Here is a 26,608-nt window from a genome sequence, read left to right on the forward strand (position 1 = left end):
CGTGCAGAGTAATTGAAAAAGGCTACATTTTGACAATTAGCTCAGTCAAATTGATAAAGAAATATGACCCATGCTTGCGGGAACAACAATTAGGACTTCCTATTAAAATTTCATCCGCTCACTTACTCCAATTCTTGCATATAAACAGCCTCCATTCATGTACTAAAAAGGTCAGGTAAAGGTGCTTTCAGTACCGATCCGCGGGAGTAGGGTGTGACGTTACCCAGACCGTCTCCCTGTGTCATACCCAGCCGCGGGTCGACTTGATGTTTTATTCATCCCCCCACGAGAGGCTGGAATGTTTATCCAACCTAGAATTGGATAATATCGACAAACTACCGGACGGAAATTATAATAAAGCTGGGGAAAATTAAAAGCCTTTAGCCGCGATGGTGGCATTTCGGTATACCTGCTGGATTAGAAATACAGCTTTCCAGACGCGGTGACCTTTTTTCAAAACGTCTCTGATGGGTACAATTTTTATTTTGTTGGCACGTTAATATCAGCATCGATCATCAGATACTAGTGGACGTCCCAAACGGAACGCCAGCAAATGAAGGACAGCTATCATAAGCCCTGGTCATACATTAAGAAGCTTCCCCCCGACCACCAAGCAACCAAGGTTGGCTGAAGTTCGGGAGCAGTCTGACCAGATAATTAAGCCCACACCTACCTTTCTATACGAATCGAACCGAATTTAAGTTAAATTTGAGTCGAATTTGACCCCCCGAACACTACTCTCAGGCACCAGCCAAACATGGCCCAACGTCCATGTTTTAAACATTTTGAAACATTTGACTAGCACAGCCAAACAGTAGCCGATCTCGCCAAATAGCCAACCAAAGCCGACCTTGCTCCCGACCTATCTACTCCTATGCATGGCTGTGAGAGTTCGGCAGTGTTTTGGAGGCCATATTCGGCTCTGTGTGACAGTGGGCTCTAGAGAAATGACAGAGACGCGTTTTAAAGATGTCTGTCACAGTACGTAGCGTGCTGCTTGCCTTTTAGAAGTGCCTCCCGCGTTCGATTCCCGGGTGGGGTCGGGATTAAAGTCACCAGCTTTGCCGCTTCTGTTGTCTCCTAGTGGCCCTACATGTGGCCGCTGGGGAGAGGCACCCCAGTAAGTCATGGCGCTACTAAGTGGGGAATAAGTAGTGTCGTGACATTCTTTTATTCCTGTCTTTTTTAACCTTCTCAGCTGAGGTAGCCTTTCGTCGCCGAATTTAGACTATTAACAGGGCTATGTAGCAGGGAGAAGGTTAACTAGCGGGTATGATAGTACGCGGCAACCAGACATTAATTTGTGCCATAATTGTAGCCCTTTTGGGGTTTAGGCATACTACTAACACTAGTCAAATGCAGAGCAAATAAATCACAGCGACGCGACAACAATTGAAATGGTCATTGTCAGCTACTTTGCTGCCCTTAAAGTTAACAGATTTACATGCATTGGTAACAGTAACGTTACATGCTCTAGTGTATCTTGTATTTGTTTTTCGGGGGAAGATGTAAAGTTTGACTGCATTAATATTAATAATATATATAACGTTCACGTAGGATGTCGTGCGAACCAGTGGCGCACACGCCTGGCCCTCGCGATACCGGCCCGTTTAAAAGAAATTACAGATACGGTGAAGCTGTCCGTGTCACAGTTTTGTCGGGTTTACCTGCCGTGCTCTAGCTTAGGGACGTTAGTTCAGGATAGTGTCACTTCGCTGACAGAATGACATTGGCACACAAGGACGATGTCTGTTCATCCTCACGTTATTATATGTCTAAATGGGTCCATCCGGCTGGAATGAACCAAACGCTAATCCGTGAAATGGAACTATTCCCGTAGAGAGCTGGCCTCTGCGACACACTAGTGTGCCGTGCTTCCGTCGGCTAAGTACCCTGGTACCCTGAAAAGGATGTAGAACTTTCAGGTGGTCTCCTTTTTTATTTAAGGCCACAGCAAGCAATTTATATGGATGACATCAGCGCGCATTGATTTTCGCCTGAATTTTGGAAAAAAATAAGAAATTTACTTTTAAAATTGCTTCTGAAAATGCGTGGAAAAACGAGGGTTTGAAATTCAGGTGTAAAGTCCCTTGCCAGCGACCCCCCTCCCCCACACACACAAAATAAAAAAAACAGGTTTTTGCCATGGACGGCTGGTTTTGCTAGGGTCGGCTGGAAAACCAGACATTTTTTCCAGGGCCCATACTTTAAAATCACCAACTTTTCCTTCGGCACAGTCGGTTGTTATTATTCCATCTGAGCACAGATCTTTTCATCACCAAACCTCTGAGGAAAGTCGGACGATATTTACGGTAAATAAAAGCACGTGCCGTTGCACGCTATTGTCATTGTCACGGCAGAATAACAGTTATGTTTTGTGATATGAATTATTTGTTAGAGGTGTGCATGATATAGTACAGCAATATTTACGACCCTACAGGTGGCGTGTCTGGAAAAAATGGAAATGCAAAATGAAAGTATTCATCATATTACAGCGGGGGTCCTCTTTCTCCTTTTTTGGCAACGCCACAGTAGTCGTTGATTCAATGACGCCATTTTCGCTTGAGGCGTTTTGCCGAAAGGCATGATGGGACATGTTGTTTTGGTTTGCAGCATTCCCAGCAACCCTAGCGCGACAACTCCGTCCAAGCAATAGAAGTGCCGAATTCGAAACGGCCAGAAATCTATCATGATGGCGTATTTACATACAAATCTAGATAGATTGAACATGGTTGATAATATCTTAAGCCAACTTACAAGGGTTACGGTGGTGTCACTTTTCTTTGATCTAAAACGTGTAATTTGGTTATGTCTATACATTCTGTAAGAAGCACTAATGTAATTCTTGAAGGATGTGGACAAACAAGACTATCTCTGGTTAGGCTTACCTGTTTTCCTTCTTCCGTGTACAGGCTTATTCATACTTTTTCTGTAGCTGGTTTGAAGTTAAAATGATTCACAAATGCCTTCGGCCTTTAGTGTCATACTAGTATTTGTATCCATATTTCCAAGCTTTCCAGGCGCCACTTTCTTTATACATTAGGAGGGGGTCACGAAAGCACAGATCTCTCTTTACTCCTACTTTCTTCTTTCTCAGGGGAGCTGACATCTAATAATAAAAGCAACCTTGTTCCGTAAATGAACACCAGAGGGAACACGCATAAACACGCGGCGTAAGGAGTCCCATATCTCGGTTATTGGGTTGGGATGCCCGCTGAGACCACCGCCTGCCCGACTGTTGCCCTCCGTGTCATCTGCCGCCCTCCCCCGGGGCCCGTAAACACAGGTAATTTCCTAGGAGTGTCTTATCTCATAAAGGCACCGCGCTTACTACGGGCCGCCGGAGGGCATGGCATGGAGAAATGGGCTTCTGTAGAAGGGGCAGTGTGAGGGGGAGTCCATTCGAACTATATTGGGAGGGGACTAGCCTCCGTAGCAGGCTTATAGAACTGGGCTTTTTGTGGTCTTCAACCAGGCCGGCTATGTTGTCTATATGCAATCAGAAAATAACATAAAAGCTCACAAAGACCCTGAAGACCCCCAAAACTCCCAGTTTTTGGCATGCTATGGAGGCTAAGAGGGGACGTCATATTGTATAATATATAGCCCTCCCATTGCCAGTTTTAAAGCCTAGTTCTAATCGTACTGTATAGTTTAAAACACACTCAGTACAATTTTAGGGCGGAAAATAAGAACAACCACAAAAAATTATGGATAAAAAATCGGATATTGACATTTAGTGCCATTTCGTAGCACATTTTCATTATCATTTTATACTTGAAGCGTTTGAAATAGTCCTTAAACAAGCTACGTGAGGAGTCCCTTAAATTTTTGCAAGAGACTTCGGAAAGTGAAGAAAGCGAGACAAACGAATTTCTTTCTACTGATTCGAGCTTCAATATAATGGAGAACAAAAGCAATGGTGAATGAATGAAAAATCAGGCTTTTAGCTGGTGGAAAGGCAGTCGTGAATTATGCTCTACCGTCATTTCTACAAACCATGTATCATACACACATCTCATCTGTCAACATGCACGGTCACAGAACTATTACGAAAAGACATTTCTCAAACATTTACACTAAAAATGCCCCCAAATACGAGCGATAGCTGTTTTTGTGTACATCATATACATGCAAATTATTTGAATACATTTGCAAATTATTGGTAGGCAAATCAGCCAACCGTCATCCGCTTTTGCCTACCATGCGCTGGTGACGTCATGGCGATCGCTTGCATACCCCAAAGACTTTAAAGCTTATATACGTGCACAGTTTACACAAATGTTAAAACTCCTGTATCTGTATAGGTATAGCCGGTATAACCGCCCTTCGGCGTATACGTAACACACCAGCTTCGCAGGCACGCGGCGTGGCGGCAGCTGGCTACATTACATCGATCGACTTGTTACACCTAATCCTTGAACATCTAACTCTAAATAATTTTTAAAGTTATTTGATGTTAATGCTCCTACTGTACTTGGTGATAGCGAGTTTCACTCTGCGATAGATCCTGATTTTGCCTTCCAGCTTTTGCCACCTATAGATCTTCTTCCAACCGATGAACGGGCCATCTTTTCTCCAAGGTAAACTAATTTATTCGACCTTTGATACACCCGAAGGTAACCATTTCCCTTGCCCTCCCCCCTTAGGTTCGGGCTATTCTGTGTTAGGAAGATAACATGCCCCCACTAACGTCTTATACCGTCGAGACGACATAAAACTTCATACCTCAAATTTCTCTGGGAGACGATTATACTTAATGGGACTTAAAGGTCAATCCTTGGGATTGCTCTTGGAGAAATAAATCAATCTTTCTTCCCTCTTGATGATTTGTTTCTTAGAAAAGCCTGAGGAACCTGACCAAGCTTGGTGAAGGAATTGATAACCTTTGCTATAAGTAAGGGATAGTCTCATATATTCCTTGAGACGATATCTGGTCGTGAGGCTTTCCGATAAAGATACAAACTTAACTTTTAATTACCAACGTGTCATATCAACTTCAGATACGATAGATTAGGAATATGCATTTAATATCAATATTGAATTTGGAAAACACAAGGAAACATATATATTATAGTTAATCTATCAGTGTTATGAACAACAATGAGTCAAATTGAATTTCAAAGAAACGATTTTTTTAAGCAACTCAACTTTTGTGGGACTTAAAATGTTCAAGACACCTTTATGGGCAGTAAAACGTCAATTTTCCGTTCATTTTATAATATTATATAGTACTAGTAAGTCGAAACAACCCTATTCGTTCTAATGACGTAAATTAGCCTAAACACCAGCCTTTTAATTTGGCAGCGGGCCTAGGGCTAACAAGGCTGGGTACCAGTCTAGAGCTATTAGTAAGTATCTGTTGACTCGAAACTCAAATACAGAATTGCGCATGCTAAGAAATGGCCATCAATGTTAACATCAGACAGATTTCCTCATCCAGACTTTTTTTAGCTTTCCTGAAATTGCATCGGGTATCTTTAACACCAATGCCAAAGCTAAAGGGCACTTCAATTTATCCGTTTTTCACGTGTTATCAGAATCGAATTCGATTCGAAAGTCAAATCCAGAATTGTGCACTGTCCCGAAAGGTGAGTAATTTTCTTGCCTTGTTGAACCGCAGGCTGCCTGCTGTAATCACGGCCCCGGCACGATACCGTCCGTGCCCGTCTGTGATACACACTCTCACACAGCAGGGGCCGCAGCCTTATCACGGAACAGTTGCCATGGGAACGGCGGGGGTCACGTGATAAATGGGTCTGCTCTATCCTGTGGAATCTAGATACGATGTCTGACCCGGTTGGGGGCATGTGAAGTTTCACTTTATCTGACTTCCCCTCTTATAATTCAACTTTTGAGTCAATTGAGTTGCATATTGTTACCTTCTTGAATAAATGGAAATGTGTGTTTGTGCGTGTGTCTGCGTGTGTGTGTACGCTCGTGTGTATGTTTCCGTACGGCGCTTAGGTCAGGTTGTGATAGATATGGTTGGGTGAGTCATTAATGATTAATTACGTCTACATGTAGGGTCTACGTATACAGGCCAGGGACTTTTGCACTGCCCCCTCTCTCCCCTCCTAGCTCTCTCTTTCCCCTTCCTCTCTCTCTCTCTCTCTCTCTCCTACTCTCTTTCTCTGTCTGTCTCTCACTCAATTTGTGTCCCTCAATGGTTGTGGGAAATAGCTTTTGTGCTTTCGTGAAAAGAGAGACCACGAGAGTAAGACAGAATAAAGAAATATAAACTTCAAACCAATTGACGACATTAAGTTTAATCTACTGTCATTCAGCAGCACATTACTGCATTACTGACACAAAAACATGATTGTAGCTGCAAACGTTTTCAATATAGTATAGTATAGTATAGTATAGTATAGTATAGTAAAATAGAATTAACTATCATAACACAACGATAAACATAACAGCAGCATCGTACACTATACAGTAAGTCCTTATTTCCAAGCAGATCCTCGGTGGCAGCAAAGACAGTATCAAATTGTCCAGGCAGTGCCCATTGGCCAGACAGTTACCATTTACCAGTTAGACTAGCGTCAAAAAGGGCACCAGTACAACAAAGGGAGTCCGATAAAACGGCTAAAAACACGGACAAAATAAGCCGACGCCTAAATTTACCTCTGCCTGGGTAGGTAAATCCAACCATTGTAGTCATAAGATTAAGCCGCAAGCATCTCTGAACACGCTCTACTCTAAGCTAAAAATGATATACTTTGGTTTCAGTTCTATATGCAGAGTCCTATAAATTTCTGATTAGACATAGCTCTACTATGCTACAGTATTCTCTTCACTGAACAATTGGTACGTCACATTTTCTTCCTTTTATCACTACAAGGAAATTCGTTTTCAATAACGACACTAGAAACCATAATAGTAAATATTACAACTTGAGTTAAGATACTCGTACAAAGGAAACAGGCGGTTATACCCATAGATGTGTTTCTAACACATCGCCAAGCTTCAAATCTTGCATGAGCTGGTTGAAGTAGTAAGCACTGTACACATTGCATACGTCACATAATACACACAGTTTCATGACGCTATCATCATTGGGTATTCACAGAAAGGACTCGCTCCTTCGTTCCCACGCCAGGCTTATACATCTCAGCACCATGCTGGTCTCAACGGGCGTATAAATAAAAGTTGTGGCATCGTTTCCATCAGCCATTGTTAAGCTCTGGGATGGCACATCCTTTTTTTACACATCTCATCTCTTACTCTATGATCAAGATCACGTGGGCTCGCGCGAGAGTGTGCTCTCGCGAGAGCAGATTCAAAATGGCGCCGAAGTTTGGAAAGGGCATCAAATTCGACTAAATGTTCATTGCGTCTGTCATAGAATCATGTAGACGCATAATGTGTGGATTTCTAAGTTTGGTCTTTACATTAAATTCTGTACAGTTTCTCCCCCTGGTCACGTGCCAACGATGGGGTAGGTTTTCTCTCGATAGTTGGACGTAAATGTCAAAGCAAGGATGTTGTAATCTCCTCGGTCAAAGTACTTGTTAGCGTCGATTCGCTGGAACAAACTGCTTTTCTACACTCGATCATCTGGTATCGGGTTTAGATACTTCCTTTGTTCGGCAGTTTCACGGCGTCTTTCGTCTCGTGAAGATCCTTCAACTTTGCAGCAGATGCTGAAAAAAAAAAAACCCACAGAGAATCATGTATAAAATGTACATTATTCCATATCTTCGGGTGGCTGCAATACAGTATCAATATGGCAAGACAGTATGCATATGATACGCCACCCAAGCGGGGCGACCAATGGTTTTAGGCGGTCAATATAGACTCCCCTTGCCCCAGAGAATCGTATTGGAGATTACTTGGTATTACAGTAAACGTAAAATCAGATACTGTAAACTTGGAAACCTTTCAACGACTTAGACCTATCACTGCGCCACATTTTCAATCTTCCACTAGCCTCCTTGATCAAAGATGCATTTTCTTATATAGTTACATGTATATCTTATTACACTTGATGGCACTACCACGTAATGGTTTCGTGCATTGAGAGTACTGAGGATATGGTAAAAGCTTCAGTATCTTCATCTTATGTTGCTTTTTGAGAAAATTAATAGATCTTAGATTGCACTGCAGCAAGACTCAACTCAAAAGCCTCAAGATCATTTCTGTTATGTATGACAAGATTGTCGATTTATATGGATGCCTGTCATAAAATGACATTGTAATGTCGTACAGTGACATTGCAAGGGCTGTGTGCATGTTTCAAACGACATTCAAACGTCATTGCAAAGCTTTTAATCGTAATCGTTATTTCTTTCAAATGACGCTTCACATTATCCGGCATTACCTTCCTTTGCAGTAAGGAACTTGACGTAGTTGGAGGGGAACAGGCCTATCCTGCCCCTCAGGTAACCCAGGCACCAGCCGCCATCTTCCCCCTCCAGCACCTCGATGACGTCATCTATCTCCAGACAGAGTTCGTTGTCGTCTTGCGGGTAATACGGGTACATGGCCTTGGCGTATCTTCTCTCTATATGAGACAGATAATAGCATTCTTCTATAACAACGTGTGCATCATCTTGTAATATCTGTTGAAAGTATTAGGGGAGTGATAAAAAGTTCATTTCAGGCTCAATATTGCCTACAATCATGAACCTTACACCGACATACCTTACAGAATAATCCTATCGCCTAGGGTACACATTAGCGTACCTTAATGACAAACCAAGCCGTAATTACTGAACTTTTGGTGACTCGGGCTTTAATTTCCTTAATTCGATCGATGATAGGAGTCTTGCTGTGCCTAGCGGCGTCCCGTGGTTGCTTTGATGTGAAGTTGCCCGGGGAAGTAATATGGGAGCAGCTACTAACGGCAATCATCGACGCGCACGCCCAAAGCCACTTAACCACCTCGGGGGTTCTCCGCAGGATGCAATTTCGGAGCGCGATGAACCACTTTAAACTCCGCGGGTCTGGAGAGTTTCTTGGAAATTCGAAAGGCCAAACGACATTCCACGCGGACGATGACACCACGGCGAGAATATCAAATCAGTTAACGTTGACAGGACACTGTCGTGCTTCAAAGTGTATTTAGTCTATGCCACAAAAAAACAGCTACTCAAGCAAATGGATATGATTTTGTAACTGTTTTTGGCGTATCTTATTACCTGGATGTCTAACCTTCACCGGCGTATTTCATTATTTTTTTTCAGTGAAATAGACAATGCGTTCAAGTTCTCATCATAACACCATTTAACCGAGTGCTATAATGATAGATGTAGCTTAATTGTGCACACCAACAACGCCTACTTATTGGTTCGCAGAGTGCAAGACATGATAGATGTTACAGTAATTTCGTCTAATGGCTCACATGTTTTTTGAAGGTAAAGAACAATGCAGTCAGGTTCACGGTTAACGTTCACACGCTGACAGAGAGTTATAGTGTTTATCTACAGTCCATTAAATGTAATCTTTGTAATGTCGGTGATGACAGCCGTTGTTTTGTAGGTGATACAATTATCGCATCGCTGCAGTCTATCATTGTTAGAAGCCGTGCTGTGAGTAACTCGTTCTTGACTCTACGTACAAACTGCAAGTGAAGTGCTATCTATCAACTTCAGACTATGTCGTTCTTTAATATGGGTCTAATACCCCTAGTAATATCCGATTATTTGTTTATTTGAATTTCTCATTGAGTACATCAGTGGGGGAGACAAAACACGTCATATGAATCATCTTTACATGTTGTCTTCCTAATATGATCGTAGTATAGAATATATTTCCCGTTCAAAAAATAACAAATTAATTGTGATGGCGTCAATTAAAGCGTCTTTGAGTATGTGCAAATCTTATCTAATAATACAGGTGTCTGAAGTCCAACTTAAATTACATCATTAGTCATTATAACGCTCCCATACGGTGTTACGATAGAAACGGTTGCAATATTTACCTCGTTGTTTCTTTGTACGCCTGAGGGTCTCTATACCAGCGTTAGGCGCCGTGGGCAACATCGGCTTGGCTGTGGAGACAAAGCACTAGCATTAGTTTAACCTTTCCTCTGCAAATGTCATGATTACAGTGCTGCATCAAGTGGAGACGGGGAGGACATGGAGAGATTACGCGGGCTAACAGGAGGTTTTGTCTTAGGCTTGACAGAACGCCGGATCAAAGGACTTCCGTCTTTGACATTTTAAACGGGCATTTCTGGTCTCCTGTACCGTGGAGACGATATCCTCTAAATTGGAGGTTTTCTGAGCCAGAGGATCAGACCTGGCTTTAGTTCACATTCGAAGTCTATATTTGTGTTTCCTACCAGGCAGGTATATTTTTACCCAGGGCCTGTGGTCCTAGCTTATCGTACTGCGGGAGATCTACAACGAGTTTCCTTAGTTCAAAGCCACAGCTGGGAACAGGAGCGCTGCATCAAAGAGGTTCTGCCGTAACCTTTGCTGCGATAACACCTAGTTTGTCCACAACACGAATGATATTTCCAAGCGATAAGCTAACTGTAATTAGCTGCCAGGCCAGATTTTTGCCAAAGGTGATGTGCGTGAAGATAGTCATGGAAAGAACGCAGATGTGCAAAGAATGAGTATTCATTCCAAAGGAGAGCCACGTGATACTTTCAAATGCAGCTGTAGTCTTGCACGGGCAACATACTCAAAACCCAACCTTTCATTGTATTTTGCTTGTATTAATAGTTCACATTCTTATTTCCAAATTAACCATTGAGTAACCGTGGTCATAATACAAAATAGATTTACGAAAAATGTGTTCCACAAGGAACCCTCCTCTGCCCATCATATATCCATAATGTGCTTATCTACTGAGCTAGGGAAATTGAACCTGTAACTTATGTGCATGGCGTCTGTCTTCTTCGTTACGACCAGCGGAAGATAAGCTCTACGGTGAGATAACATTGGATCGAGATCACTTCCAATCCTGTACCTGACCTGGTAACTGCGGGTTGGGGTGACGTCCGCTGTCCAGTGTGTCCTCCTGCAGTTTCTTGTTGATCGTCTCCTGTCCGCGGCGGCCCATGTTGTAGTAAAACGAGAACTTCTTCTTCTCTTCTCGTTCGCGGCGTCTTCTGAAGAAGTAGACCGCCAGGACCAGGCAGATGATCAACCACAGACCGCCCGCCAGGGCGCCGACCAAGATGGCGATCATGCTGCTCCTTTCGTCCATCGAGTATTCTGTCAAGTAGGGAGCAGGGTTGGATACAGGTTTAGAAGGGGGATACACATCAATGCAGCTTTGAAATAGTAGTATCAGTGTGGGTATGTTCAGAACTAAGGACAGTGACAGTAGTGCTAGCATTTGCATGTTCAGCACTAAGGACAGGGACAGTAGTGTTAGTGTGGGCATGTTCAGCACTAAGGACAGGGACAGTAGTGTTAGTGTGGGCATGTTCAGCACCAAGGACAGGGACAGTAGTGTTAGTGTGGGCATGTTCAGCACCAAGGGCAGGGACAGTAGTGTTAGTGTGGGCATGTTCAGCACCAAGAACAGGGGCATTAGTGTTAGTGTGGGCATGTTCAGCATGTTTTTGTGCATGTAGGATCAAGTTTAAAACTTTCATAATTTGCACAAGAAGGTAATAAAAACTAATTGTATGTAACGCACGTGGCTCACCTTCCACCACGAGTTGCAGTGACTTGACGTCGCTCTTCCCCACGCTGTTGCTAGCGGTACAGACGTACGTCCCGCTGGCGTTCAGCTGCACGTTCGAGAGGACCACGGAGCTCAGGCGGACGTCCCGGGACAGGCTGCGGGTCGAGCTGCGGACGGGGAGGCCGTTCCGCGTCCAGGTGACGTTCGGGGGAGGGTTTCCGTCCGCCGTGCACTGCAGGGTGACGGACTCGGAGATCACAGCAGTGCGGGAGTCCGAGATGCTGATGACCGAGGCCGCATCTGGGCACAACACGGAGGGTTCACAATACTAGTCAATAAATTCAAAGGTTTTCTCAACAATAAAGATAGGTAGAACCTAGAAATGTTTACAAAACCTTTTTGGTAGTATTTAATAGTTTGTAAATGTCAGTGTTTTGTTTATAAATAATCTTTATTTAATTTTTCCAAACCAAAAAATCAATGAATTTTTCCAAAACAAAAAGTTTAACGAACATAAAATATATGTAAAAACTAGTGTCGGTGATTTTATTGTGCTTGATCGATCGGTACAACAGGGGAGAATTTTGTTAACTCAATTTTGTCGTTGAATGTTTTCACCTCGATCACTCCTAAAATATATGGTGTAAAAGGCACAGACGTAAAAGTTACCATCATTGTTTTGCACAAAAACATAGTTTTTTGTCCAGACTTACAGAGAACTTGAAGGTTCAGGGCAGCGCTGGCAGACTTGATCACGTGATCGACGATGCACCTGTAGCGTCCCGCGTCGCCCCTGGTGACATGCCTGATCACCAGGTTGGGATTTTGTAGCGTTCCGCCGGAGAACTTGGTGTCGAACCGGTTACTGTCAATCATGGCGCTGCCCTTCTCCCAGCGCAGTGACGTAATGTTCGGCTTGGCGCCGCGTACTGCGCATGTCAGGGACACAGACCTCCCAGCGGTCGTGAGTTGGGGGTCTTTCGGGCCGACCTCCACTGTCGGGGGGACTGTTCATGGACAGAGATAAAAATACGGTCACAAAATGAAGTCATAATCCTTTTAGTTCACGTTAAGTCAAGTTTATTGTGAAAGGAACTCGAGAGCCGGTTTTCCCCGTGTTTCGTTCTAAATACAAAATGCGTTAAAGGAAAGAAACTGCATATTATCTGGTAAAAGCTAACTTCACGTAAGGAGAAAAAACAAACAAAATAATCAAGTTTAACAATACTAACTTGACTAAGTGATGTAACGTTACTGGCAATAATCCTAACGACTATATAATGACTTCTAGTCTGGTTCAAAATCAACTACGATCCATAAAAAGGGAACAAAAAAAAGTAAAACTCAAACTAAAAACTTGATGTAAGAAGAAGAAAAATAGGAATTAAGGAACTACAGAAAAAAAGGAAGTGTTACCCATGAGATCCAGCTTGACGAATCTCTCCTGTGGCCCGAGCCCCTCCACGGCCACAGCCAGCACGTAGGTCCCCTCGTCCTCGGCACGCGTGCCCGTGATCTTCAGGGACGCCTCGCCTACCAGCTCAGCCCTCCCCACGTACCTGCACAGGTTTCATCGTCACTCTTATTGTCAGGCTTACTGATGTAATGTGCAACCTCAGAAAGGCTTGTATGATTTTATACAAGTACACTCGTGTAGTATTTGTGAAATAGTTATTAGGTACGTTAAAATTGTGATTCTATTGTATATATGCATATTGTATATGCATTATTGTTGTGGCATGAAAGGAAGATTCAAGGACAGGTTCGTGTGCATATATGTGAGTACGATGTTCAGAACCAAGGACAGGGGCAGTAGTGTTAGTGTGGGCATGTTCAGCACCAAGGACAGGGGAAGTAATGTTAGTGTGGGCATGTTCAGCACCAAGGACAGGGACAGTAGTCTTGGTGTGGGCATGTTCAGCACTAAGGTCAGGGACAGTAGTGTTAGTGTGGGCATGTTCAGCACCAAGAACAGGGGCATTAGTGTTAGTGTGGGCATGTTCAGCACTAAGGACAGGGACAGTAGTGTGAATTTATCTTCTAACAAATCTTTTGGTGGCTGCAATTCAGTATCAAATTGGCAAGACAGTATCCATTTGGCAGGGGTAAAATAGATACCAGTACAAAAAAAGAAAAGCCATAACAACACGTAAAAAATCCGAAGCCTAAACCTCTGCTTGGAGAGTATTTGTGCACATATATATGGTTGGTGTTCATCATCAAGGACAGGTATGGATGGTGTTCAGCACCAAGGACAGGTATGTAAGCATACAGCATTTTAGATGGGCCAAAACAGTTACTCAAGTAACTTGGTATTATTTTGGAAACGATCAGACGTTTCAGGTAGCATCCAATACCTTTCGTAAGTGACACTAGAGAGTTGTCAGAAAAGCAGGTTTATAAGTACGGACGTTATTGATTGATAATGATATGCAGTATTTTAGATGCTTGTATTTTGCTAATTAACAAGCAAACAAACAAACTTACCCGGCGTGGGCCTCGGTAGTGTCGGCTATGGGGTAGGATGACATGACCGGCTGCCTCGCGCCACCCTCCCCCTGCATCTTGGACCAGAGGATAGACATGACCCGGCGGGTTGTCCTGAAGGTGGCGGGGATGGTGACGGGGTCTCCCACGATCGTGCTGACTTTCCTCGGCACCTCCAGTCGGAGGTCGGACTGCGCCAGGCTTACTGTGCAGGAACAAGGAGAACATGGGCTTTTGTTTATTATTAATGAAAGTTTTTTTAATTGCAAATTCATGCTAATTGCAAGTACAGAAGAAACATTTGGTATAAGAACGGTAATCAATACAAAAAAATACTGTTAACTCCTAAAAACTACTGGGTCTGACTTCATTTTTTGCAGACAGAGGAAAACAAAAGATCTCACTTAATGATACGTAATAATCAAGGATGTAATTCAATCGGGTACTAGTATTTTTTGCTCACTATGCAGAAACAAGGAAAACACTGTTATTTTTTAAAAAGTAATAATCCATTTAAAGATGTGATTCAATCGGGTATTTCTACGTGAACATGCAATACCACTTCCCGAAAGTCTTAAATCTACGATATTTCTAGCATATTTTCTAGTTATGTCTATAAAGCCATTCTCTCTCTGGGCATGTCCAGCTCTAGAGCGCGAACGGAAAGCTTGGAGTAAGAATTAGAGACTGTTACATCCGTTTGGTGTCAAAGTCAATCGATGTCTTAGGCTAGGCACTGAGAAATTACGTCGATTTCATGGACGATAAGGTGACGAACTCCTTCTCTTTCTAGTCATGTCCCGCTCTCGGGCGCAAACTGAGTACTTGGAGTAAGTTCTGGTGAGAATTAGAGACTGTTACATCCATTTGATGTCAAAGAGGTTCCCTTTAATCGATGCCTTACGCTAGTCATTGAGAAATTACTTCGATTACATGGACGATAAGGTGAAGAACTCCTTCGATTTGCGAGCAGCACCATCTCGCCCTGATCCATATCACTTGGACTCCAGGCTAAGGCAATTGAGTAACATTCGTTTGTCTTTGATGTCTATTTCATGGATTTATCTGGCTTACCACCTTTGATATTAACGGCAGTGTGTGAGTCTAAGTTTGGAGTTCACCCCCTCCCCCCGTTTCGTTTTATTGACGTTTAAAGAAAGTCGATTCTTTGTCGCCAACAGTAAAGAAACTAGACCATCTTATATACATGTAGTCTACCTACATCAGGGGGAAACTCAACCTTGGTCTCTTATGCTGAGGTCACATTTCCAAGCCGAGGCCCGGTAGGGCTGTTTACGTGACTGAAAAATAAACAATTGATATCAAGAATATGTACTGTTGCAAATCTTTTGTGTTTTGATGTCTTTTATATCATACTTTTCGTTCCCAGAAACTGCCCGGCCGGGCCCGGGTTGGAAATGTGACCTCAGCATTACGGAGAGATTCATCACAAAGTGCTCCTACACCCTCCCTCGGGCATATATAACGGTGCGTCCCTTAGTCCATCAAACACCTGAGGTTTCATTAACGCTGTTGGGGAGGGGTGAACCCGGTGCCGACCCCCTGCCCGTCACTTCTGCGGAGGTCAGGCAGAGGTGGGCGTCATCCCTACCGTGGCACGACCCCATTTGCAGACGGCAGACGGGCCAATCGTGCCGCCGAGATAGGAGCTGCCGATAGCAGCCCAACACATAACCGGCCGTAACGCCAACGGCTAGTCTGGAAACAGGCTGCGGGAGGCTGACATGTTGTTCTTACACTTATCATTGTATTCATTTGTTCCTTCCTTCCTTCCTTCCTTCCTTCCTTCCTTCCTTCCTTCCTTCCTTCCTTCCCCAGACCTTTCTCTAAGAACTGCCATCACAATTTTAGAAAGGCCATTCGTGGGGTAATTTGTCATTGTGTCGTTGCTTGCTGTGCGTCTGTCTGTTTCAATATCTAAGACTATAAAGCTACCTGACATCGTAAAAGTAGACAGGCTACTCAATAAACGTCACGATAAATTACTCCCCTATAATCTGCAAATCATGAGATGACATTTAGGCGGTGAACATTGTCCCAAGACCTCTTTTGGTTCACTTCATAGCATACCGAGGAAACAACTTGATGACAGAGCCTCGCCGTCTGCCTCCCAACCTCTGTTAGGCCATGTTGAGTTGATTATATGGATGACATCCACTGGGAACCCCAAAACTGATGCGAGCGTGCGAATAAAAAACGTTTGACAAAAAAGTACTAGTTGCCTTCATTATCAAATCTAGGTGGTCATGAAGGTTGAAGAAATGAATTCGAAAACACACAGAGTAATAGACTCTTCATTTTCATTCCTTCACATTTTCTTCTTGTCCTTTAGAATGGATTTTGGCATTCTGCGACATAAGTATCGTTTTCCGATATTTTTTTCTCAATTTACGGCATGCATTTGCTCATTTTGCAGCTACTTTGTGCGAATTACAGTATGGTCGAAAACGTTTTTTGTAAACAGACGAAAATTCATGCGCGGATGTCATCCATATAATCAAATCAACATTGTCTTAGTATTGAGCGGTTCTATCTGAGAAATAACGACCTCTCATAGCTCCATCTGTATAGATATATATATGTCTCTGATAGAGACATGGCCTAGTGCCAAGCGTGGTATACTATATATACGTAATGATGTGGTGAAATGATGTGGACTATTTGATGTAGTGACTGTGTGCTTGTAACGATATGGCGCTGTTATGTCAGGATTTCTAATCATGGACCAGGGAACAGTTATGGTTTGATGACACCCAAGTAGATGTAACAGGAGTCTTGATATATATTGTATAGTGGTAACACTCTAACTCTGATCATAACGCCGAAAAACTTTTACTCCCCCTCAAGCATATTCACACAGTAATAGAGTTATACAGCTTTTCGTCTACTTTCTGAAAGCAGTGAAATGATAGATTCGCGTTACTACCAAACTAGATCCCAAACTAGCTGACAAGCGTCCTAGGAGAATTGCCGTAAAACCCTATTTGTAACTATTTGTGTCATTGACATCCTTTGTACGTAGAATGGGAAACAGGTAGACTTGTCCGTCAGGTTTGTTGATGAAAGAATTGGAGACAGTCTTGGGGAGAGTCGATTTGCTCACAGACAGGATTAAGATTTTCCGTTGTCTGAAGCAAAAGTCGATCGTCTTGCGCCTACTTCGAGCACTTCGGCAGACGGTTATGAACCGTGGGTAGGTTCAAACGTATATCCAGCTTCAGGGAACGGAATGGCGGAATTATTCTGTATTATCTAAATGCGGAGGTGGGATTTTACCAGATGACTCGAGGTGAAAGAAGCATCCCTGATATCCTTTTTGCGCTGATAGTGCGCAGATAGAAGATGTCACAGTAATCCATGCTAAGACTTCCAGACGTGGGTGTAGAAATCCCCAGACGGACAGCCGAGAATCTTCGGGACTAAGTTTGGTGCTTTCTCTGCACATGAGTGAGTCCTCTCACAGCAAATGCAATCTGAACCGATGCATTCTGCAGATAGCTCGATAAAAGATGCATTATGTCAGGGCGGTTTTTATTATCCAGGTTGTATTGTGGGGTTGTCGTTCGGTTTCAAAACTGGAATGGGAAAGTTACGAGTGGATTTTATGTGAATTTGTATGCGTTTAATGTACACCTTTTCATGGTGACGTGGAGCGAAAAGGTACAACTCAACAAATTTATTACTGTCACACTATTCGTGTATTCGTACAATTTCTGCTTTCTCGACCCTACTGTTTATTCTGCTTGTCGGCAGGGCAACTCAAGAGCGTATACGTATCAGGCAACAACAGTTAGGAAAAGGACCATGAAGTCGACATCAATGTCTATGACCAGATATACCAAAATGAATAGGGAAAATCAGAAGAAAAAAAAGTTATTGATATTATCTGGGAGAAATCAAGCAGCATTTTCCGCCACCCACTTATGTTTAAAATATCCTGTTAGCCTTGTGTACCAAGTATAACATTTTTATGCATAAGGCACTTTTGTGACCCTTACCAGACGCCTCCCCTCCCCATTATTACGCGCATACATGTAACTGTAACAGCTTCTACATGCATTAAGTATAATGTGGGTTCCTTCATACCAGCATTAGCGGAATGTGTGTGGTAGATTGTATGCAGCAGATGGTGTGTAGTACATTGTGTGTAGCAGATTCTAGTTGGCAGATTCTATGTAGCACATTTTGTGTAGCAGATTGTCATGATATAGCAGATTGTATGTGGCAGATTGTATGAGGCCGATTGTATGGAGCAGATTGTGTGTAGTGTATTGTGTGAAGAAGATTGTATGTAGCATATTGTATGTGTCAAACTTTATGTTATGGCAGATTGCATGTAGCAGATTGCATGAAACAGGTGGATAGTTATAACATTGGGGTACCCTCCCTCCCTCAAGAACACGATACAGATACAGTGTCCAATACGACAGTGGGACAAGGGCCAAATATAGATTTTAATAGACAGTAACCAAACGCTTCCGTGGCCAGAAACTAACAGTGTTCGAGCGCTGAAAGCCCCGAGATTAACCACTTCCGAGCCAGGCGGAAGTTATTAGCTGTATTATTAGCCCTGGAAACAAGGTCAATTCATAGGGTCCCCTAGGGACTATTTGTCACCGTGAATGCCAATGGGAGAACAGTCGACTGGTGGGGTAATGGGTTACAGATCACAGTAAGGGCCTGTCAGAAACTATCCAATTTAGAAATCGTATTCTCTGACTTATGCTTTTACTCTGAAGTTCAACTAGAATAGATTCAGCTGATGACGCTCAAGGGCCCCAAAACCTCTGTAGTGAACTTTACAGCCTGGCCCACATTAACTGAGGTTGTAATTGGCGTTGTACCAATGAACAAGAAAACCAACGTCTCAAAAGGTTGTGCCAGGTGTTGCCACAAACATTATGGACCCCTAACCTAGAATTGTCTGTGATTAATGTAGAATGGTAGAATTTAAGCCATTATAGGTGACCTAGAACCCGCTACACTCTTGGATCTGGTATTCGCCCCCCCCCTCAAAAAAGAAAACACAACATGAATGTTCACAGTTACAGCATGTTTTGAGGTACTACATGTTTTATCCACTGTACACTGGATATGCAGCTAGAAAAACGCATCTGTTCTTTTATCTTTACTGTAACTGAAAAGCGAGGAGAAGTTGGATTTATCTAATGATGGATAGTTTTATTTTGTTAACTTTAACAGTATGAGTCACTGCGTTATAGTATCTGTTCATCATGTCTTGTTGTGACCTATACTTAGCCCAGTGTGGCAAAAATGTACAGTAAAGGTCGTCATTCATTCATTCGTTATTCTGCTACACGCGGAATAGTTATTACCTCCCCGGAATCAGGAGTAACAGGAGAGCCTCAGAAGTGCACTTCTGGGTGCTGAACTCAGTGTACTTCAATATCGCTGCAGATTGGATTACAGGCAACGTTTTATTACCTCCAACTGGGGTTCTCGCACTTGCCCCCTCAGGCCAATGCAAGGCAATGGGGTGTTTCATATAACAACAGCAAGAAAAAAAGGAAAAAAAAAACTACACCGGTTATGCTGCACATCCGTCGAAAGCCGCAAGGACAGTCGAAGTTGTCCTTCATATTAATGACGCCTTCTCTTAGACCCATAAACCCACAAAATAGTTAACCCACTTAAAATGCCACCGAAAACATATACAACTGTTTTGGCGAGAAAAAGATTCTGTCCTAAGCTAGGTAGTGACTGTTGGGAAAAGAACATAAGCTTTACTACTTGACTAGATACGAGGCAGCAAGAAAAGATCATCATGATACCCAAATACCCACCTTATTATTGAGAAAATACCATTTCTGAGACTATAATACATTTATGATTCTGCTACATGCTTAAGCTTTTCTTTGACCTTAGAGTGAACTCTCCTCCGACCGGCCTGGTTATTAGATAGCAATGTTTAAAAGCATTATACATCTAGACTATAAAAACAACCCTTTGTCAGTTTTACTGGGCCAGCTTTTCTATCCATTTCAAAAGGCGGACTGACCTCCCCTTTCTTATCTCATGCCGCCAAAGCGCAGTCCGGATCGTAAACGCGAGATATTCCGGTTTTTACGAGGACCCACATAGCGTTCTCTTCTTACACAGTCTCGTTAGAACTTTGACTTAACCTGCTGGGTGCAGAATTCCTCAAGTGCTTCAGCCAGGCCAGGGAATAAATCGTACTGAACCGGGTTCGTATATAACTCCGCAAAACTGGGAATCCGCAAAGATGAGATTTGATTTTGCGACTCGTGGAAAGGAATGCAATTTCCTGAAAGGTCTTCTGAAGTCATAACAGCAGGCATTAGGGAGTAGCGGGGTATTTGGGGGTAGAGACAGGGCTGTAATTTCGGGGTCTTAGATCTACGTCTGTGACGTAAAGCTATCCTTATCGTTCGATTTGCCGGAGTTGGCTGACAAGGTGAACCCGAACCTCTCACCCGTGAAGGTTACAGAATTCCGATGGGAGGAGACAGGGTCGGAACCCGACAAATGTGAAGAATATATGTTGACGATTCTGCAATCCGTTAGCTGAAGATGAAAATATAGTTCAAACTAGGCACTAGATATGTGAACGCAAACCTATATAGAAGTCAAGGCCGCGAGATATTCTTCAAAGTTATGAGCTGCAGTTAAGGAGTGAGCCGGTAGGGGGACTAAGATGAGACCAAGAGAGGGAGGGGAGAGAGGGGGAGGGGATAAAGGGGATGATAAAATACCGCATACTCCGTTTTGAAACATTGGCTTAACTGTTACTTTCTCGTTACTTGGTACAATTTCAGCTAGAATTCGGCTCTTTTTGGCAGACTGTAACATTCATAACATTAATTTCACGATCTTTTCTGCCTTATATATATTGTAACGGAATATTTAAATCCTTCCATAAAATATGAGTTCCAAATGCGTGCATGTGGAGAAAATGATGAAATAATAATGGAGTCGTAACATTCACCACGGGCAGAAAAGAAACTTTTCCTGTAATTTTGCCGTTTACTGTGCACGTTTCACTCCCCAAATTATCAATATCTATAACATAATGTATGGTTTATTCCCCCTGTTATCACGGCAGTAATTCACTTGCTCCTTTTGACGCGCCATTGTGCCGGAGCTAAGTGAGTGCATGATACAGTCTCTCTCATATTTAATTCATGCGCCCCGGGAACAGCACAGAAAATAGGCTTTCGGAGGGGAACAAGCAATTACTGGTGTCCTGGGGGAGTCCGGAGTGTTCTCTCCCGCTAATGACCACTGCTGCACCTGTTGGTGTTCACCCCACGACAGGCCAGGGGGAGGTTCAGGCTTGGTTCACGTCAGATGTAATCTACGGGCTGACATTTAGATTGTTTGTCATCCAAGGAGTGGTGGGTGGGCATTCGCGGTAGCCAATGTATATAGCTGCGAAAGTTGTTTGGATGCACACAGACAAATACACAAATGCACATAAACGCACACATGCATGCACAAACGCAACACACACACACACGCACGCACGCATGCAAGCACACACACACGCACGTACGTACGCATACACGCGCACACACACACACACACACACACACACACACACACACACACACACACACACACACACACACACACACACACACACACACACACACACACACACACACACAGTGACAGTGATGTCAGTATTCGTATACCAACTCCATATGTAAAAAGATTTAAATGTCTCCTCTAAAGTGACTTTAACCTTTGCATTCAAACCAGGAGTTGGCAACTTTAAAACCACAATAAGACACAGCGAATGAGGCGAACGGTTACTCCAAGGCACAATCCCCTTCTCCTGTATGGTACATGTATCACTAGCTCGTGTCCATAGAAGATAATACCGCGCACATCTAGCAAACCGAGGATGAACGTAAAACTAAATGGACCCTGATCAATGGATTCTCTTACGTTCACGCCTGGAAAAAACTGCATCATGTCCATTACAGTATCCATGAAGGGGCTTCTTCTGAAACTCAGCACCATCCGTAACCCCTACAATCTAACCGACCATCAATTTCTCGCTGGGGCCCCTACATTTTAATGAAAACCAAGCAGATATCATGAGGGAAAGACTGGCCGAATGAAATAACAAGCGACAGAATTCTTTACCGCACGTAACCATTAATAGTCTGTTACGAGATATTTCTTCTCCACAAGAAAGAGCTCATGATATATATTACAATTGTGCACAAGAGTCCACTCTTATTAGCATTACAGATACAGATACAGAAGCTGGTGTGTTACGAAGAGCGATTATACTGGCTATACAGATACAGATTTGAAGCTGGATGTTACGCCGAAGGCGGGTATATCGGCTATATACAGATACAGATACAGACGCTGGTGTGTTACGCTGAAGGACGATTATACTGGCCATACAGAAGCTTGTGTGTTACGCTAAAGGGCGGTTATACCGGCTGTACAGAATTGATGAATGGTTAGAATGGCTCGGACGTTGAACCAGCAGGCATGCAGAAGTGCAGAGCCACAAGAAAGCGGTTATAAATCCAACTTTACGCAGCGGAGTTACGACTGATGATGTACAACACTTGTCTGATATACGGTACCCTACAGGGGAGTGAGCCGAGGACAGCGCCGACAAGTCTGCTGGGAGGAGAAAAAAACGCCCGGAGAGCGTGCAAAAGGAATGGCCACATGACACCGGTGCTGGAAACATTCGGGCGCTTCTAATGATGCAACTCAATCCGTCATCACTTTTGTATTTCCTCGTCTTAGTATACAACGTATCATTGCACAGCAATTGTACAAGGTGCAACTTTTGCCATCTACTGCTCTGTAACAACAAACATACTGATCTATACTGATCTGCTACGTACATGACAACAAACATACTATGATACCGATCTACCTACTAGTACATGACAACAAGCATACTATGAGGCTAATCTACCTTAAAAAATAGCATGTAGTATTGGTTGCAAACGGGATTTTACAATCAATGGTTTCATATTTGTAGCACGTAGGTATTCTCTCTCGCTATACGATCCAGAAACAGCTATTCAAGAGTTGCTCAATGTATACCATATCCAAAGTGTCTCTCTAACTTCGGTCGACCCATTCTATACCAATACTGAACTGTCCCGATGCTGGGCGATAGCGTTATTGACTAGGGGCGGTGTGGGTCAGGGTGGTATTGGAGGTGTCGAGGCGTTAATCAACTCTACTCATGCATAACACTGCTCATTACAAGAACTTAAATCTTATCTCGAGCTTAGGGCAGGGGTAATCTTGTTATCTTTACCTACAGCTCTATTTATCACCAATAAGTGTCAGTGGATGAAAACTTAGACCGAACAAGTTCAAAGACTTTATGTTCGTTAAAGGGTTTACGCTAAGCCATTAGGCGAAAGGGTCATTGGAAAAAGATCAGACAAAATTTGATTACACCGAACTTAGTCACAATCACAGGCACACTTAGAAAAGCTGTAGACAAAGACTGTTTTTGTTATATTCAGAATGTCTAAAATGTATTTTTAGAGTTATTATAATAGAGATGACGGTAATTTCTGTAGATGCATGCAGTCTGAAATGTCAATGGTGCTCGTTTCGGGCATGTGAGAAACATAATCATGGCACACCGCAGGGAGGCTGCGTCTCACCAAATGTCACCGCCAAAATTGTCTTGGTCTTCCGCGGGTAGCAGAGGTAACGAGAACGGTAATGAGACGGCTGTTCCATGGCAGTCCCTTTAGGCACATTTGTTTCCACACACAGTGTGTGTACATGCGTAGGTGTAGGATTTTTTAGCTTAGGTTTTCCTCCCATCGCCTTCAGAAGCTTGAATGTAACAACCTGTTTTAGGACGTATACTTTAGAGCACTCATTACGTACTCGGAAGCAAGAATTTTGCTTGTTAAGTGTACAATACGTCAAGATGAAAGAAATCAGATAAAGAGGCTGACCGTAACTACACTGGCAATACATCCAACTGTCTCTTACTAAGTGAGAGAACCAATCGCACGAGAACGTTTCCTTGATGATAGCAATGCATTCTTGGTATACCATATTAGAATGCTATTGGAACAGGAATGGCACAGTTCTAACATGGTTATGTGTTTTGTTTCCAACCATCAGTCTAAGTATCGTGACAGAATTCAATAGGAAAAGAAGAGATGTGTCCCACTCACCTTCCAGCCAGGCGGACAGAAGGACCAGTCCTGCCGTTAGTACCGTCCTTGTGTTTGGACCCATCCTTGGTGCAGAGAACGTGCCTTTTCCTGCGTTACCTTCAATCAACGTTGTTGGTCGACTTGTCCAAAACCCTCGGAGGACAGTTCCAATATAGGTGCTATAAAGTATCCGTGGTTCTGAATGCGCTCAAACGTCCGGTAACGAACGTCCATTCTCAGGCACCGGCACGCGCGGCTCGCCTTCACCGCTCAACTCCCAATTTCAGACGAGATCATCAGTAGCGCCACCCCAGCCGACCCACTTGGCCCCCAACAAAAGTGCTTCTAGTCTAAACCGCGAAATTCTCTCAACACTTCTGGAATTATCTGGCATAAACCGTCATCTGTCGAAAGTGATGACGGCAGATGATTAACTCTTAATCACCTGTCGACTGATGACACTTGGATATCAGAGTGAGATCTTCTGCCGCCGCCGACGTCCGTGTGTGTAGCTGTAGATCTGAGTGACGCTCGTCCGCCGCGCATCCAGGAGACGGAAGCTGTCAGCTTCTCCTGGGAACGAGACCTCGGGCAGCGACCCCGCGACTGGGAACGTCACTCACCTGTCAGACGACTTATTCTCGTGGCGGGAAAAGAACACAACTCTTCTCAGGAGCAAGCGGAGCGGAGCCTACAAGTGGCAAGCCTCACGCGCTCCCGGCGACCCTTTGACTTTGCGGCTGCCACCCCGGACTGTCTCTTCCATCTCCGCAAATTTCCACTCGCTGGCGCGCGGCCCCAGAGGGCGCGTGCTGCTGCATGGGCAATCAGCGGGCCACCGAGTCGGAAGTCGCGATGGAAAGTTGACGATAAGGGACGGGCACAGAATCGGGATGTTTTTCACAAAAGGTTGGACGTGAACATGAGTGTGTTTTTTTTTTCACATGACAGGCGAAAGACAAAATGCCCATTTCTGTGCTGTTTCGACCAATGAAAATAAGAAGATCATAGCCCGACTATAAGACGGGTATGGGGTGACTTGTAGTACCCTGGTCCTTTGCTATCGATAGAAGATGTTCTTCAAAGATAGAGCACAAAATCAACACGACTGACATCTATTGTTCACAGACATGTAGCTTAGTCATGTGTTTTCACAACTTTTTCCATGTACGTTAAGGCACTTTGATTATAATATTAAGCATAAACATACATTTGTAAAAGACACATTATCCTACATATATGAAATTACAGGTACGTAATACAGTATAGTGTCTGTCTAGACAAGCCAGTGTAATTTGATTAACTCAAATATCGCGAAACGCTAATATACAAATATCAGCTTGTGTTTATTCTTGCCTTATTACCGATGCCGCGAATTGCTTTCTTGAGATGACTTATTTTTTCAACGCGTTTAGATGCAGCGAAAAATGATTTACTGTCCGGAAGAGATTAGAACATTTGCAATGACCCCCTCGTAAGTAGCATAATGAAACGCGACCTCTTTCAGTGAGAGTTGGAGCCCGGAGAGACCCCAATTGCCCCCTGGTCTTACCCGGCGTTATTGTGCCCTAGTCGCCCGGGAGCGCGGGGCAGGAGCGCCGCCCACAACGGTCTTATCACCCGCCTGCACCCTGCGCCGGGCTCAAGCAAAACGAACGCTGGAGCTTATCAGCTATAGCCTTGAAATCAGACTCTTCAAGGGCTCATTTGCCACAGAAAACAACACACGGCAGTCGTCCGTTTCAAACAAATGTCTTAGTTTCCAGAGCCGGGTTTGGATGTTTTGGGAGTGGTACTAATATCTTCCAAATGGCTTTTCTAACAACTTTCAATCACTTAAGCAAAGAAAGCTTTTCAATCCATCCGTTTCTCGTTATCGTTTCTTTGAAATTTGTATTCTCGAGTAAAATTGTCGTATTCTAAGTAAATTTTGATTATTACTGAAAAATGATATAGAGGTTTCTGTGCACGGCATATTTGCGAAACTTGCGACTTTCCTTTCATGAACCTTTCATGATCAATACTGGCATTTTGCAGTCGTTCTGCAAAGTGCTCTCCCTGCGGTCAGGATCGGTACTGCACGCCGAGAGATTATTGAGAAAGTCAAACACGCATTTATTGATTGATACAACGATATTTTCAGTGGCAACTGCTTTTTCTCGAAGTGATGTGAATTATGTTTCTCTCTATTGTTACACGGCTGCTGAAAAATGTAGGCCAGTGTGTTCGACATATATTTGTGCTGATTCGTGCCGATATCATGTTTATACACAGCTGCACCTAACAAGAACAGTCAAGTTTGAGGGCTAGCGCTATGGATCAAATGTCACAAAAGCATTTTATTCCTTCGTTAT

The 26,608-nt window shown here is 43.4% G+C and overlaps 1 protein-coding gene across 1 annotated transcript; it reads right to left on the minus strand.

Moving 5' to 3' along the window:
• Positions 1–6,479: 6,479 nt before the first annotated feature.
• On the minus strand, positions 6,480–25,009 carry LOC109479973 (protein amalgam-like). Its single transcript, XM_019782056.1, has 9 exons — positions 24,273–25,009; positions 14,080–14,284; positions 13,009–13,151; positions 12,306–12,599; positions 11,614–11,892; positions 10,932–11,174; positions 9,929–9,997; positions 8,327–8,509; positions 6,480–7,649 (listed from the first exon to the last, which is right to left on the minus strand). Exons 1-9 carry the CDS (start codon positions 24,334–24,336, stop codon positions 7,576–7,578), a joined length of 1,554 nt encoding a protein of 517 aa, XP_019637615.1. The 5' UTR covers positions 24,337–25,009; the 3' UTR covers positions 6,480–7,575.
• Between the last annotated feature and the right edge of the window lie 1,599 nt (positions 25,010–26,608).

This window comes from Branchiostoma belcheri, unplaced genomic scaffold, assembly GCF_001625305.1.
Source record: "Branchiostoma belcheri isolate BF01 breed outbred unplaced genomic scaffold, Haploidv18h27 scaffold5, whole genome shotgun sequence".
Lineage (NCBI taxonomy): Eukaryota > Metazoa > Chordata > Leptocardii > Amphioxiformes > Branchiostomatidae > Branchiostoma > Branchiostoma belcheri.

What these genes read in the sequence shown, in the direction of transcription:
- LOC109479973 (XM_019782056.1), bottom strand. Translation starts at nt 24,336, where the DNA reads ATGGGTCCAAACACAAGGACGGTACTAACGGCAGGACTGGTCCTTCTG. An exon ending in TCTGTCCGCCTGGCTGGAAG is followed by an intron (nt 14,285 to 24,272) that starts GTGAGTGGGACA and finishes GTTCCTGCACAG; the next exon opens with TAAGCCTGGCGCAGTCCGAC. An exon ending in GCGTACAAAGAAACAACGAG is followed by an intron (nt 8,510 to 9,928) that starts GTAAATATTGCA and finishes TGTCTCATATAG; the next exon opens with AGAGAAGATACGCCAAGGCC.